This window comes from Odocoileus virginianus, chromosome 32, assembly GCF_023699985.2.
Source record: "Odocoileus virginianus isolate 20LAN1187 ecotype Illinois chromosome 32, Ovbor_1.2, whole genome shotgun sequence".
NCBI lineage: Eukaryota > Metazoa > Chordata > Mammalia > Artiodactyla > Cervidae > Odocoileus > Odocoileus virginianus.
In genome coordinates, this window is record NC_069705.1 from 12,431,284 (window position 1) to 12,450,621 (window position 19,338).

Consider the following 19,338-nt stretch of genomic DNA (forward strand, 5'->3'; position numbering starts at 1 on the left):
TTCTTAGGCTTCTCAGCTTCTTCCAAAGTCATCAATTTCCCACAAAAATCTGCTATTCCTTCTGTGTTGAGGAATGGCAGAATTATAAAAAAAACTTGGATGTTATCATAGACTCTTATCTTTTTCTCACCCTGACACCCCATCAATCAATAAATCCTGCCAGTTCTATTTCTGGACCATCCATTAGGTCTGTCCTCTCTTCCCACTTATCTTGCCTTCATTCAGGTCTCATCTTTTATTTGGATAAAAGCAATTATATTACTATCTGATGTCTTTGCCTTTGATAGGATCTCTGATTTTATACCCTTTCAGTCTATCCAACACACTGTGGCCAGGGTCACCTTTCTAAAATACAGATCTGATTGAAGACAAAAGCACACATGAAATATTCTGCAGTGAGCTATGACCTGTGATGCTTGTCAAGGTATAGAGGAGAGATTCAATTGAGCCATCTGAGCAGCTGCTAGGAGAGGGGAAATAGAGGGTTAATTAAGGATGTTAAATTCTAGGCTCTTATTTCTGCCCTCTGCCCTCACCCAGTATTGTGCTGGTAGGGGCTTAACAACCAACTCTCACAAAATAAACAAACCCTTATTTGCAGAATGTACTGGGTTCTGTGGTACAAGTGCCACCACTAGGGCCAATTTCAAGCAACTGTCACCTGAATTTGGAAGACATTCACAATTGATTATCACAACTTTTGTTCTCTTTCCTCGTACTGAGTATTTCTACAGTGGAATCCAGGCTAAAAATAACTAAATAAATAAATTCCCTGACCACCTCTGGTCCATTGTGGGACAAGCCTCACCTGGAGTCACCTGAGCAGTGGATGAGCAGAGCCTTGCTGGGGACTGCACTGGACTTCACAGAGAGGCAATGATGGGCAGACACTGAAACGCACATTGACAAGAGGCGTGGGCTCTGTAAGCAGAAGATGTGGTGGAGCTGACGCTGACAGCCTCCTGTGTAGCTGTGGAGGCCCACTACTCTGCACAGAAGGCCTGGAGGCTCCAGAAAGGGCAGCCCTTGCTCTTGGGCTGACCCGCCAGCACTCTGATGCCGTGTGGCCAGCCTGCCTGGAGCCCGCCCTCCCGGGTGCCTCTGCCTCTGCTCCCCAGAGCAACACACAGATACCTTTTTTTTTCCAATAACTGTGACCGAATGGATTACTTCTTTCTGCACAAGATTGCATGTCATTGTCAACATCAAAAACTTCCCCCGCTTCGCTCTGGCAGCACCTGCCTTATTGATTGGGTGCCTTCTGAACAACTCACTCACACAAAGCAATTAAACCTGTCTGACTTCAAAAGTAAGGTAAGACAAGCCACGTCGAGCAGCGCAGCACTCACCTAATATGATTATTTCTCTTCTTCCTGGTGATAATAGAATTATGCAAAAGCAGCCTTGACCCAGTAAGGATTTTTCTCTTCAGAATAAAATCTCTGCTTCCCTCCCAACTCACAACCCTCCCAGCCCCCTGCTTTCTTGTTTTCTAGCCGCTTCCTGGACACTGCTGTCCTTTGTGTACCAGCCTGCGAATCTAAGAGTTTCTTACCTGTGAAGCAGCAGGAGCTGATGACAATGTGGCCGGATGCCTCTAGTAAGTAAATGATGAAGCAAAAACATCCATCTCTGGCTACTAATTCATTCTGAGAAGTTTATTGATTGTCTCTGGTGTGACTGCTCAGGTGACTAGATTTCATTTAAGGAGTGAGGCTTTTTCTAACTATTTCAGAATTCCCCTGTTTGTCATTATCCTCGAATTGTCTTGATTCTGGGCAGAGGGAGGCCCTGTCCCTGGGCTCTAGTAATAGGAAGGGTAACAGTCTTATGAGCACTTGTATGGCAATGCTGATTGATATATCATTAAAATAGTTCCCTTAAAGGACTTTCCTGATGGTCCAGTAGTTAAGATTTTGAGCTTCCTGTGTAAGGGACCACAAGTTTGATCTCTGGTCAAGGAACTAAGATCCTGCATGCACATAGCATGATCTAAAAAAAACCAACCCCTCCGCCCCCAAACTTCCATGATGGTTGGTAGTCGTTGCCTTAAGTCAGCGGTCCCCAACCCCTGGAGATGGGGTCCACACCCTGTTAGGAGCCCAGCCACACAGCAGGAGATGAAGAGCAGGCAAGCGAGCAAAGCCTCATCTGCCTCTCCCTGTTCCTCCCCATCTCTTGCTTCACCTCCTGAACCTTCCTCCCCTACACCCAACCCCCCCCCACCCTCTGTCCCCGTAAAAATTTTGGAAAAATCAACCGAGGCAGCTGATGTCCTTAGTGTGTAGCCTCTCTAGCGACAGCAGATCCAAGCACCAAACACAGGAAAAAATCACTGTGTAAAATCAACTGACCACTCAGAAGAATTGTTCAAATATTAAGGTGACCTTTTCTATTCAAAATAAGGGAATAGTCCCTGCTAGGATGAAAGACAGCCAGATACAGGGGGACTCGGAAGCTTGGCCCTCTCCTGGATGCAAAGGCACTAGACTGGTCTAATTTACCAACCCTTCTCAGTCACCATGGAGAGACCAACAACCTGGCATGTCCCAGAGGAGATGCAGGTAGGAGGAACAGGAAGTATAATTTCCTTGCTTCTTTAATAGATTACCTTAAGTCACATTTTAAGAAAGGTAAAAGAAGGGGTACAGAAAGAGGAATTATATAAGAACTCCAGAAGCAAATAAACAATGTTATGGTATAAACTGTATATGTTCCCTCCCTACAGACAGCATCCAATCTGATAACGAAAGCCACTGAGCCATGATCTCTGCCAGGGAAGCCCTTCATAAGGATGCCAATGTACACACCAAGAGGGCCTTTTCCCACCTAACTCTTTTAAACTGTAACTCCTCAAATGTCGATAGTTTATCAAGAATAGTAGAATTGATTGGCATCCATCGACCCTGCTCCCATGTCACACTTTCACTTGGGCCCTGCATAGCACTGCTTTTGGCCAGAGTTCATTTGCTTTCCAGCCAAAATCAGCTAGAACTTCTGCTTCTGTCATTAGGGTCGATGCGTGTTCTGGGGAGGCCCTTTCACTGCAGAACAAATACACCCTACAGAGGAAACGCGCTTTGAGGCATCGCTAGCTGCCTCTCTTTCGAAGTGACTGAGAAGGGGTTGTCTTAAGTACATTTTAAACGTTTGGTAGAATTCAATAGTGAAGCCATCTTATCCTGGACTTTTCTTTGGTGGACTATGTTTGTTCCCTGTTAGAATTCAAAGGGCGTTTCCCACAGAAATTGTGCAAACAATTCTGAAATCTGTTTGAAACCACAAAAGAATGTAAATTGGTGCAGCCATTATTTCATTAGTTGATTGTTATTGGCCTTAGAATTTTTTTTTTACATGCTTCTCCTCTTTTTGATTAATCAAACTTTTTTTTTCCATTTTGCTCTTTTCTCGTTCATTATGCATTCCTTGTATTATTCTCTTAATATTTATCCAAGAGATTATGATGTGCATCTCTCTTAATAAAGTTACTAAAAAGTAGTGTTTTCACCACTGTTTTCTATCAATTTCCAGCAAGACACAAACATTAGTTATCTGAAATTCCATTTATCTCTCTCCTATGTTTATTTTAAATCCCACAAAATGATATTACTATGCAAGGAGATCCAACCAGTCCATCCTAAAGGAGATCAGTCCTGGGTGTTCATTGGAAGGACTGATGTTGAAGCTGAAACTCCAATACTTTGGCCACCTGATGTGAAGAGCTGACTCATTTGAAAAGACCCTGATGCTGGGAAATAATGAAGGCAGGAGGAGAAGGGGACAACAGAGGATGAGATGGTTGGATGGCATGACCAACTCAATGGACATGGGTTTGGGTGAACTTCGGGAGTTGGTGATGGACAGGGAGGCCTGGCGTACTGCAATTCATGGGGTCACAAAGAGTTGGACACGACTGAGCGATTGAACTGAACTGAACTGATTGTTTAAAAAAAACAATGTTAACTTGCATTCATCTATATATTTACCTTTTTCTGCTCTTCCTTCTTTACTGCATTTCCATTTATGAATCTTTTCTTTTTGTCTAAATAATTCCTTTTAGCATTTCTTTTGAAATATTAATCTGAAGGTGATAAATTCTTTCACCTTCTGTTTGGTAATTTTTATATTTTGCATTTATCTATAAATCATCTTTTCACTGGATGTAGAAGGATAGGTCTTTAGCTTTTTTATTTTTAGAACTTTAAATGTGCTATTTCCCTGCTTTATTTTTTCTGTAGAGAAGTCAACCTTCAATCCTGTTGTAACTTGGATATAATGTGTAACTTGGATATAATGTGTAACTTGGATATAATGTGTAACTTGGATATAATATAACCTGGATATAATGTGTATTTTTAGAAAAAACAAAAAACTCCAGATGCCTTTAAAATCTTCTAGCTTAGTTTAATTTGAAGATTTTTTACTATGATATGTTTAGGAATTTTTTTCATTAGTCATGGTTGGGGTTCACAGAGACTTAAAATTATGTGTTGATGTCTTCAGTTTAGGATAATTCTTAGTATTTCCTCAAATATTTTTCTCTGTCCCACATGCTCACACTTTCTCTCACTCCTATTTTTCTTGGACTTTAAGTACATTTTTGCACCTTATTTCCATGTCTCATATGTCTCCTAAACACATTTATGCATATTTTTCTTTTCCAGGATTTACTCTGTACTTTTCTTTTCTACTAACCTGTTTTCCAATTCACTAATTTTACCTTTTTCTCCACTCAAACAGCTGTTAACCCAACTCTGACATTTATAATTTTATTTCTTGTACTTTTAAAATATTTTTTGATAGATTCTTATTCTCTGGTAAATTTCTCCAGTTTGTTTTCAGGTCTATGGAGAAATTTCAACTCTTTTATTAAGCAGCAGGGTGGAGACCCCCCAGGGAAGGAAGACAGGGCCTCTTCCCTCTCCACACGTCTTTTCCACCGTGGTAAACTTTCAGCCGTAAGGCATTTTCCAGCAGAGTCCTGCCTCTCCAAAGATGTTTACACAGAAATGAGAGAGCTGGAGGAACCGCAGGCAGTAGGACCCTTGTTCTTCAGAAAGCCGTGTGTTCGGACACGTTGTAGACATCAGCTAGACCCCACAGCGGACAGGTATGAGGACCTGAAACACCCATCAAGAACCACCAGAGTCTCTTTCTCTTTAGCTCATTTCTGAGGGTGGGGGTGGCGCATGCAGAATGAGGTACATAAGGCTGGAAACCACTGGGCTTTGGCGGAGTTACCCCACGTCCAGACTGAGAGCTGTGAGTCCCTTGAAGATGGGTGCATAGCTTGGCTCTCCTGCCTGCAGGCCCTGCTCCAGAGCCTCAGGGATGGTTGACTTCATGTCCAGGCAAGTGTCCCCTTGGGTGGCCAGCCGTGTGCCAATGCAGTCACCCTTGATGTCTGGGTATTCGCTGATTAAAGTGGAAACTTCCAGGCAGAGCACAGAGGGTTTGCTAGTTTAATGACTTCTGCAAGGCTGACAGTAGTGATACTGTGCCCACCTGCATCTTTACCAAATCTGGAGACTTCCAGAACAGGAAGTGGAGCTGCTCAGCCTCCCTCACCATCTTCTTGGCACCCTCCTTGTGCTCCTTGGTGCTCCAGGATGAGATGTGCTTCTGCGTGCTGGCCAACAGGGACCCCACCCCCACTTGCTGTCACCCTCTTTTTATATGATTTGAATTTTGGCAACATCATTGAAATATGCTTCCATGGTAACACAGATGATGGCTACAGTATTTGAGCCTAACAGCCACTTCTTTGCCATCAGCTCATCTAGATGTTGCTCCAGATCCCAGAAGATCTCCTCCGGGTACTTGCTGTAGCCTCCTTGCAACAATGGTGTCTAAAACCCCATCCATATTTGGTTCACTCTTCCATTTCATTTTTTTAAGTTAATTTATTTTAATTAGAGGCTATTACTTTACAATATTGTGGCTTTTGCCATACATCGACATCAATCAGCCACGGGTGCACATGTGTCCCCCCATCCCGAACCCCCCTCCCACCTCCCTCCCCACCCCATCCCTCTGGGTTGTCCCAGCGCACTGGCTTTGAGTGCCCTGCTTCATGCATCGAACTTGCACTGGTCATCTATTTTACACATGGTAATATGCATGTTTCAATGCTAGAAAGACAGGAATATATTCAGGGCAGCAAAAGAGACACAGAAGTAAAGAACAGACTTTTGGACTCTGGGAGAAGGTGAGGGTGGGATGATTTGAGGGAATAGCCTCCATTTCATTTTTAAAATACTTCCTCTTTAAACTGAGTGGGGATTCCGTAAAGGTCTGGCAGTTGTGGCGATTGCTGTCATATCCTGAACATAACATAACCCATAACAGTGTGGGTGTTGCCAGTATTTCAGATAGTCTGTCTACAACTGAGTTTCTTCTCTAGAAGAGTCAAATTCATAGAGTCAGAAAGTACATTGGTAGATGCCAGGGGCTGGGGTGGGGGTGGGTGGGTGAGGAGTTAGTGTTTAATGGGGACAGAGTCTCGGTTCAGGAAGGTGGAAGATTCAGGAAATGGATGACGGTGAGCGCTACACAACAATGTGAATGTTCTTTAGTGCTCCTAAACTGTACAGTCAAATATGGTTAAAATAGTACATTTTATATTGTGTGACTTTTACCACAATAAAACATTTTTTTAAAAAAAGAAAGAATTCATTTACTGAAAACACTAACTAGTACTTTTATTTTCAAATCTTCACTTATCCAAGTAACAACTTAAAGAATCTGTTGGAAAATCTAGAAGGTGATGGCAGGGAGTGTTCCCATGTGGGTCAGCTCTGGGCTCCGTGTCTTTCATGCCATCTTTAGTGTCTGCATCTAGTGATTTCTGCAGCCAGACAACGGTGTTTGAAGTGGGAGCTGACATGTACATATGGAGCAGTTCAAACACCACATCTGAAGGAAGTATAACCTCTAGGGCACTGACGTCCATTTCTGGGACCAGCTCCATGTTCCCCACCATCTCTGTGCTTGTGTGGGTGTTCAAGACCGAAGTCAAACAACAGGCTTATCATTTCTTTTGCTTCTAGATCTTCCCATGAGATTTGCATCCAGGTTCTCAGAGCTTGGTGGTTGAGGAAGTTTCTGAAAATCTCATAATGGGGAGGAAAGCACTCAATCATGGGGTTTTTGACAGCAGTGAGGTCATCCAGGACATGCTTCCATACAACTTCCAGGTGGGAGGTGGACCACTCCTTGTTGGATAACCTGTGATCTGCCTATGTGCCCTCAATTGTAGCAGTCATGATTCTGTCCAAGAGTGCAAACATTGTCGTTCAGTCTCTCAGTCATTTCTGACTCTTTGCAACCCTCTGGATTGCAGCACACCAGGCTTCCCTGTTCTTCACTATCTCCCAGAGCTTGCTGAAACTCATGTCCATTGAGTTGGTGATGCCATCCAACCATCTCATCCTCTGTCACCCCCTTCTCCTGCCTTCAATCTTTCCCAGCATCAGGGTCTTTTCCAATGAGTCGGCTCTTTACAAACATTTCCTCCTTTCAATTCTTGGACCTTCTAGGAAGAACAAAGCTAGTTTGCATTTTTTTTGTCAAATATGCATCAATTTTTCTTCCTGTCCAGATCCTAACAACAGAGACCAGCAAAATGGGGTCACAGGGATGGTGGCCAGGGACGTCTGTGGCATCATCCACAGCTGGCTGCTTGACCAGCTCAACTGAGACCCCCTGTTTTCTCCTGAAGGAGCTAAGGATGAGGGTCACGTCCACGTGGTAGCACTTGTGCATTAGCCCATCCCAGAGGCACAGGGGGTGCTTCAGGTTCTGGGGGGCCTGCAGGAGCACCCCTTGCTTAATGAAGTCCAGGGCCCCCCTCACAATCTGGGGCCCCAAGAAGATATTCTTGGGGTTCTCCACAGCTGCAGTGAGCTGTCTGCACTGCATGATTGCATCCTTCATCCTTACTTTTTTGTTTGGCTGTGCTGCGTCTCCCTGCAGAGCGCGGGGCTTCTCTAGTATGGCACAAGCGCTTCTGCATTGAGACAGCTTCTCTTGTGGTGGAGCACAGGCTCTAGACCTTGGGGGCTCAGTAGTTGTTGCCTCAGGGCTCTCTAGTTGCTTCAGAGCACATGGGATCTTAATTTCCCAATCAAGGCTCAAAGCCATGTCCCCTGCCCTGGAAGGAGGGTTCTTTAACTGCTGGACCACCAGGGAAGTCCCCATCCTTCACTTCGACACTTGATGCTGTCGACCGATGGTGCGGATGCTCGCCCACTCTCCAGTCCTTGCTGAGCTTGGCCAGGGCCCTCGGGATGTCTGAGACTTCATTCAGTACATTTTGGAGCTGGTTCCAGCCCATGTGGTACCCCGCATGGCTCACTGTCCACCCGCGACTGGATAGCGGCCTCAGTTCACGGAAGCTTTTCTCTGACCTCTCTTCTGCGGTACTGCTGCACTTCATCCTGCTGCTCCAGGCCCCAAAGCACCCCAGCAACCTTTTGAAAAATATTTTTTTTAATTGGAGAGTAATTGTTTTACAATGTTGTGGTGGTTTCCGTCATACAGAATCAGTCATGACTGTGTATATATCCCCTCCCTCTGAAGCCTCCCTCCTTTGGGATCACTGTTGCACCAGCCTCCCAGACTGTCTCCTTCATGGTTAACAAGCAGGCAGAAACCCCTCCTTCCCGGTGTCAGAATAATATTATCCCTCAGCTCTGCCACCGGTGTCCTATGGGAAGTGGCATCCAGTTTCTTGAACGTGTCCGTTATAGCTACTTTGAGGTCTATGTCTTGCATAGTATATCTAGATCACCTATGAGTCGTCTCCATTATCTATTTCTTTCCTCTTGATTTGAGGTCATTTGAGTCTCTCTACTATCATTCCTGGGCTCCCCCAGTGGCTCAGCAATAAAGAATCTGCCTGCAATATAGGAGCCACAGAAGACTCTGGTTTGATCCCCAGGTTGGGAAGATCCCCTGAAGGAGGGCATGGTGACCCACTCCAGTAATCTTGGCTGGAGGATCCCATGGACAGAGGAGCCTGGAAGGCTACAGTCTCTAGGGTTACAAAAGAGTCAGACATGACTGAAGCATCTCAGTTAGTTAGTTCAGTCGCTCAGTCGTGTCCAACTCTTTGCGACCCCATGAATCACAGCACGCCAGGCCTCCCTGTCCATCACCAACTCCCAGAGTTTACTCAAACTCATGCCCATCAAGTCGGTGATGCCATCCAGCCATCTCATCCTCTGTCGTCCCCTTCTCCTCCTGTCCTCAATTCCTCCCAGCATCAGGCTCTTTTCCAATGAGTCAACTCTTTGAATCTTAGCTTCAGTAAATGGTAATTATTTACTTATTTGTTGAAGGCAAAAAAGAAAGAAAAGATACTGTGGACAATGCTGCATCTCAGAAACCTGAAGGCAGCAAGGCTTGCTGGTCTGTCTGGAGGCTCATATATCTTGCTCAAGAAAAGCATCAAACAAGGCAGAGATGAGACTGACTCCAGTTATTTTTATTGAATGTTGGATTCTATACATAAAAAAAGTGTAAACACTCTGAATCGTGCTAACTTCCAGCAGAGAGAATCTATTGACTTTTTCACTCAGTAAGTTACTTAGAGTAGGGGGTTGGTCCCCTTGATACAGTCCAGGAATGGGAGGCATTAAAGCTGGTTTCAGGCTTTGTGAGGCCTGGTCTACTTCTAGCTTGAAGTTGAATCCCGAAGGAAGAGCTTTCAAGAATCTCAGCTGAGAACACTGGGCCCATCACCCTCACCCAGCCTTGGATGCCAACTGCACCCCACCGGCACTTTGAGACTGGCCAAAGCCCTGCTTGGCTTTTTAGATTCTTCATTGGTCTTTTCTTTTGTTTGCTGAGCCTCTTATGTTGGAAATACTAGTAATAAATAATATCCTCAAGGAAAAAAGAAGCACACTCACTGTTTCCATTCTCTTTCCTCTAAAACTTGGTCCTTTCAATTCCCACCTGCCTGGATAACCCTCACCTCCATTTTTTTCTCCATCCACCCCCATGAGACTGCTGAATGCCCTTAACCTTGACTTCCAACCTGATCTCTTGTTTAGTCCCACTTAGTAATTGGCAAATGCCCTGAGGGAAAAACATCAGAGAATGATGAACTCACCTCGATGCTTTTCTTTTCTCTTGGATCTTAGCCTTTGAAGTTCTTACTGACTGGGTGGCTCTATGATAACTTTAAACAGGTATTTTAAAATCTTTTTTAACCAATTTTAAACATTTTTCTTGGAGTAGGGGTTCATCTGCTATAGTTACTCTCTCATGACTATGAGAAACATATTTAAAAGCATCATATTTTATGTAAAAATCAGAATTCTCAATTTCTATTAAAATTTAAAAAATTCTGGCCATCTGGGCCCACATTCTTGCATAGAAAAAGTGGCTACAGGTAAGTAGTCCCTGTCCTCAAATTTCAGGTAAGATGCTCTCCAACTTAATTATGTGGATCACTCACTGAGTTCTGAGAGTGAAAAAAGAAGTTCACAGTCGAACTTCTAATACCTAATACACTATCGGGTTGTATAAAAGGCGAGTTGAAGGGGGTGTTGAAGATGCATAGGCAGGAAAGTGAACGGACGGTTAAAAAGATCAATGTATCATGCAACTCGAGAGAAGAGAATATTTTTGAATGGGGCAGGGGTTAGGAGGATCAGCTGTGCTGAATCCCACCCAGGCTGCAAGTTGGACAGTACTTAATACACTTCTCTACTGAGTGACTTCAAAGGAACTGATGAGCTTACAGTCTTTTTAGCAGAATCATGGGGGTTGCAGCCAGAGCCTGGGGTGGCTTAAGGAGTGAATCAGAGCAGTGGGAATCAAGCGGTGATGTGGATGACTAGTGAAAAAGCCTGGCCATGTCAGGAAGGCAAGAAAAAGACTGGTGTCAGGAAGGATGGCAGCCAAGGAATACATTTCAGAGACCAGTGGTCCTTCTTGACTGCCTTCTTGATGCATCTGCTGGCCTTTCCCAGGTTTCCTGCAAGATGAAATGTGACAAAGATATTTTCTTGAAGATGAGAAAGAGGGGAAAGCTGATCAGCACTTTCATATCTCAGGCAAGAAAGAAACAAGGCGTGCTGGGCTCTCCGGAGGCTCCCTGAGGCTGCCGGAGAACAGTGGAAATGGAGGCAGACAGAAAAGCCTGGCTGCAGTCACTCACCTGAGCTGAGCCCCCCTGCCCTGTATGCCTGAATGAAGTCATCCCCCGCCCCCGCCTTGACAGAGGTGATGATCAGAAGACAGCAGTGAAAAGGCTGCCTCGTTTTGCCTTTTCAAAAACCAGAGGAGGCCTGGGACATTTCCCTCCCCACCTCCACCCCTCGCCCCGCCACCGTGAGCTTCAGGGGTCTGTTAATTGGCGCCCCAGTAAAATTACAGGAGCAGTCTGTCTGAGAATGATTGTAAATGACAGAGATGATCAGGTTTACCTTGTGACGTCCCCAGGGGACTTGCGGTTAGTTTAGTCTGAACTTAGCATCAGCTGCTCGGGTTCCTTTCTTCTCAGCAGGCAGGGCTGGACTCATCCTGTATCCTTTCAAACCTCATTAGTGTGAGGGTTTTTCCTCCCTCTCTCGCCTCCTCTCCTCTCTTGCCCGTGATCCCTAAGCATGCCAATCTAGGAACCCACACAGACGGCTTTGAGAGGCTGGGCTCTTCGTTTCACTGACCTGGAAGGGACAACCATGCCTTGGCGCTGGAGGTTGTTTATCATTCCTCCAGGAAAATATTCACCAACTTGACTGAACTTTAACCTCCCTTAACTCCTTTATGGTTTGAAAGCTACTCAGCTTAAGGATTTTAGAACTAATTAGAGACGTTTGGAATGGATTGTAAGTCTTAAATAGGAGTGAACACGCCAAAGAGCTAAATGTTGCAGGGCATAGTTTTCATTAAAATCCAAACCTCCAGATCTTTTCATTTGTCAGAAGCCACCATGTGTGTATGTGCTTATGTGTGTATGCATACGTGTATATGTAGGTGTTTATGTGGGTGTGCAATTTATATTACAGATATATATTACATATATCTATGTTGCAGATATATACATGAACGCATATATACTCCTTGAAAGCCCTGCTTCTCAAAGTTAAATGTATGGATCACTGACACATCTTGTTAAAATCAGAAGCAGATTCAACAGGTCTGGGATGGAGCCCACCTTCAGGTACTGTAGATGTTGCTGGTTTGGGGACCACATTTTCAATACCAAATCCTAAAGAGATCCTCACACATTGCCTTCCAGCTCCTTCAGGGTAACCTGGTTGTCCTCCTTCTTAGTCCTTTAAATGTTGCTCCAGTGTTCCTCTAGGCTTATGTGAACCATCCATTGGATAGGCGGCACTTTTGCTATTTCTCAAAATATCTGAAGTAAGTACTCTGGTCTCCTGACTCCCATGTTCCTTCTAGTGATCACTCCACTGGTTATTTAATGTCTATATCATGGGTCTGGGAAGATGGAGAAACTGTAGGGTGACCCATGACCTCCCTCCCATTTATATGATGTCTTTTATGTAAGACATACGTCTTTTAATTTTCTCTGGGGAGGAAGACTAGCTCTCATACAATTTCAGAAAGGTCAATGTTTTTTATCATAAAAACCACTGAGCCATATATTGTTAAATTCACTGTACACTTTATCTTGTCTTCATGTCAGTTCTTCAATTGATAAGAACTGAATAATAATTATGAATTAAGTACCTGCCATGTTACCAAAGGATCTAGTGTTATGACTTGTATCAAAATGTAAGTGAAGCGAAGTCACTCAGTTGTGTCCGACTCTTTGTGACCCTATGGACTGTAGCCTACCAGGCTCCTCTGTCCATGGGGTTTTCCAGGCAAGAGTACTGGAGTGAGTTGCCATTTGGGTACATTATATCTCTAGGTAAAGGGTTTGGTTCTAGAGTTATGGTGTCACTTGGCACATAAGTCTAGGAGGCCCTCTGCCAACTTTATTTTTCAAGACTGGCAACAGAAATGCTCACATACTGGCAATGGTTGCATATACCTCAATATTTCTTTAGCCATATTTTTGGTACCCATTCCCCTAAAGTGCTGGCAAGTAAAGAACTTTTAATTCAAATTTCTCTGCTACATTGAAAGTGAGACCATTTGAGGGCTAAGCTTTTACTCTGAAGGTTCAGAGGCTAAGTTTAGATTATATATATAAGTTTAAGTTTAGAAAATATATATAAAAACTGTGAGTCTGTGGATTTGAATATGCATAGGGCTTGTCCATCCCTTTCTAGGAATATTTTGTTTACAAAAAAGATCTTCATGACTCAGATAATCACAATGGTGTGATCACTCACCTAGAGCCAGACATCCTGGAATGTGAAGTCAAGTGGGCCTTAGGAAGCATCACTAAGAACAAAGCTAGTGGAGGTGTTGGAATTCCAGTTGAGCTATTTCAAATCCTGGAAGATGATGCTGTGAAAGTGCTGCACTCAATATGCCAGCAAATTTGGAAAACTCAGCAGTGGCCACAGGACTGGAAAAGGTCAGTTTTGATTCCAACCTCAAAGAAAGGCAATGCCAAAGAATGCTCAAACTACCGCACAATTGCACTCATCTCACACACTAGTAAAGTAATGCTCAAATTTCTCCAAGCCAGGCTTTAGCAATACGTGAACCATGAGCTTCCAGATATTCAAGCTGCTTTTAGAAAAGGCAGAGGAACAAGAGGTCAAATGCCAACATCTGCTGGATCATCAAAAAAGCAAGAGAGTTCCAGAAAAACATCTATTTCTGCTTTATTGACTACGCCAAAGCCTTTGACTGTGTGGATCACAACAAACTGTGGAAAATTCTGAAGAGATGGGCATACCAGACCACCTGACCTGCCTCTTGAGAAACCTGTATGTAGGTCAGGAAGCAATAGTTAGAACTGGACATGGAACAACAGACTGGTTCCAAATAGGAAAAGGAGTACCTCAAGGCTGTATATTGTCACCCTGCTTATTTAACTTATATGCAGAGTACATCATGAGAAATGCTGGGCTGGAAGAAGCACAAGCTGGAATCAAGATTGCTGGGAGAAATATCAATAACCTCAGATATGCAGATGACAGCACCCTTATGGCAGAAAGTGAAGAAGAACTTAAAGAGCTTCTTGATGAACATGAAAGAGTAGAGTGAAAAAGTTGGCTTAAAGCTTAACATTCAGAAAACTAAGATCATGGCATCCAGTCCCATCACTTCATGGGAAATAGATGAGGAAACAGTGGGAACAGTGGCTGACTTTATTTTTCTGGGCCAAAATCACTGCAGATGATGATTGCAGCCATGAAATTAAAAGACAGTTACTCCTTGGAAGGAAAGTTATGACCAACCTAGATAGCATATTAAAAAGCAGAAACATTACTTTGTCAAAGTCCATCTAGTTAAGGCTATGGTTTTTCCAGTGGTCATGTATGGATGTGAGAGTTGAACTATAAAGAAAGCTGAGCGCAGAAGAATTGATGCTTTTGAACTGTGGTGTTGGAGAAGACTCTTGAGAGTCCCTTGGACTGCAAGGAGATCCAACCAGTTCATCTTAAAGGAGATCAGTCCTGGGTGTTCACTGGAAGGACTGATGTTGAAGCTGAAACTCCAATACTTTGGCCACCTGATGCAAAGTGCTGACTCATTTGAAAAGCTCCTGATTCTGGAAAAGATTGAAGGCAGGAGGAGAAGGGGAAGACAGAGGATAAGATGGTTGGATGGCATCACCGACTTAATGGACATGGGTTTGGGTGGACTCTGGGAGTTGGTGATGAACAGGGAGGCCTGGTGTACTGTGGTTCATGGGGTCTCGAAGAGTCGGACACGACTGAGCTACTGAACTGAACTGAACTGAAACTGCTATATTGATAAAATGGCTCAGGGAAATGTGACAAAGAAGTAGTACTGTCTTTTCAGTAGATATCTGGTGCACCTCTTCCCAGGTCACGAACTAGCCTCCCTTCCCTGAGGACAAGTCCTGCACTCAGAGATACCCTGTTCTTCATCCCTTGATAGCTGGGATGGAGAAGCCAACGCTGAGTCCTCTTCATACTTTCTTTTAGAATCAAGATCTGATGCACAGAAACAGGCCAGTTAAATCTCTGGTGTGCCTACAACTCTAGCTTCAACTTTGGAATTGCAAGGAAATACATTTTGCCATGTATACAGAAAAACAAAGTTCACTTGTAAAAAGAGAAAGATGAAGATGACTTAGCTAAGCTTAAAAAAATTTAAAAAAGGATTCTTGGTCTCTGACAACTTTTCTTTCGATCACTTTTTTTCCCCTACATATACTGAGTTAATTTCTTTACAACTGAAGCTTTCCCAATATGAAAATTTTTTTTCGTGGATGAATATTTTGTTTCATTTCCTCTACTAGAGGAAAATGTTTACAGGTGCTGGGATTGAATTTACTAGGCTTAAATATGGATTCAATCACTTACTAGCTAAATTCAGTAATTTGGATACACTCATGCTAAAGTTTGTTGTTTAGCTGAAATTAAAATTTAACTGGGTATCCTTTTCTGGGAACTCTATTTGTGACATAGTTTCTTCCTTTGTCAAATGGAGGTAGTGATACCAAATCAACAAGGGTGTTGTGAAAAATGTCAAGGATATCATAAACATTATGTAAAACCATTTATGAAAAATATGGTTTATCAATTTCTTTCCTTCCCCCTTCTCCCTGTGTTGTATCTATAACACAAGAAGGCGCTGCTTACAAGGCTCACCGTGCGTGTGGGCTAAGTCGCTTCAGTCGTGTCTGACTCTTTGCAACCCTACGGACCATAGCTGGGTGCCAGGCTCCTCTGTCCAGGGGATTCTCCAGGCAAGAATACTGGAGTGGGTTGCCATGCCCTCCTCCAGGTGGTCTTCCCAACCCGGGACTGAACACACATCTCTTATGTCTACCTGCATTGGCAGGTGGGTTCGGAGAAGGCAATGGCACCCCACTCCAGTACTCTTGCCTGGAAAATCCCATGGACGGAGGAGTCTGGTAGGCTGCAGTCCATGGGGTCGCGAAGAGTTAGACACAACTGAGAGACTTCACTTTCACTTTCTTTACCACTAGCGCCACCTGGGAAGCTCAGGAAGTTCACCAATTGGGAGTAAGCACTTCCTGGATGTGCTGAACATCTACTCTGTTAAGAGTGATACCCAGGCAAAATGACCTGAAGATGCAGTTTACAAGGAAGTGGACTGGCTCCTCTTGGAACACTGGGAAATATTCTATTACCTCTCGTGAGTTGTCTCTGTTCTTCAATAAGAGAATCTGGAGGGTTATATATTTCAACCTACCTGACTTCACCCAGGTACCCCATTTGAGGATACTCTAATATTCATTTTTGTGCCAGGCCATGCCTAGGCTTTCATTATACACAAATTTCTTTCCAGTTCAAACAAGTATTTCCCCAAGTGGCTGATCTCATCTCCTATAGAAACAGATGAGGAAAGAAAAAGAGAAGATGATAATATACTAGTTCACTAGTTGCTTGTTTGAAGATAAAGAATGTAAGATGCTTGGTTTGGGGCTCTTTATGTCTTGTCTCTTATGTCTAAGTCCTTCTCACTTTTATCTTGATGACTTATATTCCCTGTCTGGAGGAAACCCAGTCAAGTATGAAGAACGTCTTTGACATAGCTCCAAACATTATGTTTCCTGCCTAAGAGACACAGAGCAATGCACTTCCCTTACGGAGGTATTTATCATCTATTTCTTTATTTATTACACCAAGCCCAGTGGGATTATATCAAACTTTTGTGTCTTCCTAAACAGTGTGGGCTTGCTGGTTTACCCTCCACTGGGCAATTGGTGCACAATGGCAGACTTCGATGGTTATCTTCCATGTTCAAAGTCACCATCTCTGGAGATGCTGTGTAAAGAGAGAGCCAGGTGCCCCTGGGGAATAGCGACACGTCTAGTCTAATTGTGAAAGGCATAGGCATCTTCCACTGTGGTTTCCTCCATGCTTTCTTTTCCATTTTCTTCCACAGTTTCACCTGGGTATGTGCAATGGTGATGAGATGAGTGTTTACTGCCCAGAGTCAATATTGCTTGCTTAGAATCAGTAGCAGGGATTGGTTTTGGCTCCAACAAAGGGACTGGCCTATAGGGCAGTTGTGATTCACTCTCCCTGGCCTGGTCAACCAGAGGTGTTTGGTCAGGACTTACGTCTGTGACCATATTTTCTTTCAGTGGCATTATATTTATAATTTCATATGCAGCTGAAGATGAACTATCCTTTTTGTAACAAGAGGAGCTGAAAGGGATGGCACAGAACACAAGATCTGAGGGCAGCAGCGTAAACTCATTTTCTGGCCGGGTAATCACAAACCTGTAACAAAAGCCAAACATGAATTCTGTACCCCTGCAGCTGGGACAGTGTGGGTGCAGGTAGTGACCAAAATAAGAAAGTCACTTTGCTGGGGGACAGAAGAGGACAGATTTCTATTTTGCCTTGCTTTATTTGGTTTCTGATTAATAATTAAAAAAAAAAAAATCTTTGGTGTGGTGCAATAGGAGAGGCCCTGGACTAGTAACTGGGAGACTGGTGTTTTCATCCTTGCTTCTGAAACCAACCATCTTTGACCTTGGACATGCTGTCTCCCTTCTGGGTCCTGCTCTTCCCATGATTTTAATGGGAGTGGGGTAGGACCACGGTTTGGGCTAGTCATTTTATAATGGCTTTTCTAACTGTAGGCTATGGGCTTGCCTATTCTCCCAATCAACACAGTCCACAGCATTTCCAGAGGTGTTGGGGGGAAGCGGATGGAGCCCAGACATAGACAGACAGACAGAGATGGAGGGAGGAGGTATCAGTATCATTCATGCTTTCCAGAGCCATTTCCTGAGCATCATTCTCTGCCATCTTTGTGGTCAACGCTCTAGAGCCATACCAACCTCCCTCTGGACTCATCAGTGTCACCCACAGAGCTCCATGTTTATTGAAGCCTTTGGCACATGGGATGCGTTTTCTCTCCAACTCCAGGGCCACCGTCACCTGACGTGCCTACAGTGCCTGCATGATTTACGACTCCAACAGGCAGACCAATTGCTTTGACTTCCACTCCCCAGCGATCTTTATCTCCTAACCACTTTCCTGGCCACATACTGATGTTATGACTTTCTGACATATCCTGCCGACTACAATCTTACACTTCAATCAATCACTCTCTGCCCTCAACTTCCCATCACTCTTTCTCTCTCTCGTTTCCTTACTCTGAGGACCACTGATCTTGAATTTCATCAGGATTTCCCATCCCCCTGTCCTTTAGTAGTTTTGCCTCTACGAATCCACCATAAACTCCTTCCTTCCATCCTTTGCAGCAATTACTGTAACTTTTAACTCTTTTTCAACTCCCTGTGAACTTCCCCCTCTCTCTTCTCTCAGCAGGGGTTTAGCCATCTGTTGCTGAGAAATCCTAGTGTTATGTTATGTAAACATTCCCGGAAGCTCAGCCCTCATCTGGAGCCAGATTGACCTTGGCATCCTTTCTTTCTCTTCTCTTCTCCTCTGAGCAGAGAAATTGTCTTTCTGTGTACTCACCACAACTCCACTCGGAGTGATTTGACTTCCTTCCCCTTTCTCCTGAAACAGTCCATTTCCACTCTGGTATTTTTAATTTCTCCTTCTCTACCAAGTCCTGCCCACTCCCACCATGAGACTCTCAGCCTGGAAGTCCATCACTGTGCTGTCTACAAACTGCACCATCTTTTTTTTTCCTCCTCCCTCCACACACATTTTCTCTGTCTTCCCCTCTGCTGTCACAGTGATATTTCTTTAAACTGAAATCTCTACATATCATTGCCATGACTTAGATGGACCAAGCACAGTGGCTAGAAGATGCACTCAATAAATATTTACCCAGTGAGCCCAGCAGTGAACAAGTAGATCTCTCCAATGTGGACCATGGCTTTCAACTTTAAAAAGTTGCACAACCATGGGTCAAGGCATAACTTACAAAACAACTCAGTCTTAAAATCTGGGTGTAAATGGCATAAAGATGCCATTCTCCTCACGCGGCCAGTACTTACTGGATCCCAATCATCAGCATTCATTCCTATTATTTATACTGATCCTACATATCTACTTCCGTGCATCCTTCATTGCAACTAGGGGCCTTGAGCTCTGGCCACCCCTTTCATTCTGAATAAGTCACTCTGGCCATTATGCTTGGATGGGGGCCCAGCCCCTTTGGCACCAGCATACTTCCCTTTTGTGCTCTGGATTGTACTCTTCTTTGTCTATCATGCGGTACAAGCCGAGGCACAGGACTCCAAGATTATTTAATGAGCCGCAGAATATTTGTCCAAAAGTCTTTCTTGGCTGGGGAGAGAAAAGAGAA

At 43.9% G+C, this 19,338-nt stretch overlaps 1 protein-coding gene and 2 pseudogenes across 1 annotated transcript in view; all 3 read right to left on the bottom strand.

The window, feature by feature from the left end:
* Positions 1–5,237: 5,237 nt before the first annotated feature.
* On the bottom strand, positions 5,238–5,889 carry LOC110138053 (exocyst complex component 3 pseudogene; annotated as a pseudogene).
* A 783-nt stretch (positions 5,890–6,672) lies between these two features.
* Positions 6,673–7,289, bottom strand: LOC139029602 (exocyst complex component 3 pseudogene; annotated as a pseudogene).
* A 9,394-nt stretch (positions 7,290–16,683) lies between these two features.
* Positions 16,684–19,338, bottom strand: part of KCNU1 (potassium calcium-activated channel subfamily U member 1) — a 139,447-nt gene continuing 136,792 nt past the window's right edge. The window contains exons 26-27 of the mRNA XM_070459899.1: positions 19,206–19,319; positions 16,684–17,326 (exon numbers count right to left, since the gene is read on the bottom strand). Of these exons, the coding sequence (XP_070316000.1) occupies positions 16,916–17,326; positions 19,206–19,319 (525 nt within the window). The 3' untranslated portion in view covers positions 16,684–16,915. The remainder of the gene's footprint in view (positions 17,327–19,205; positions 19,320–19,338) is intronic.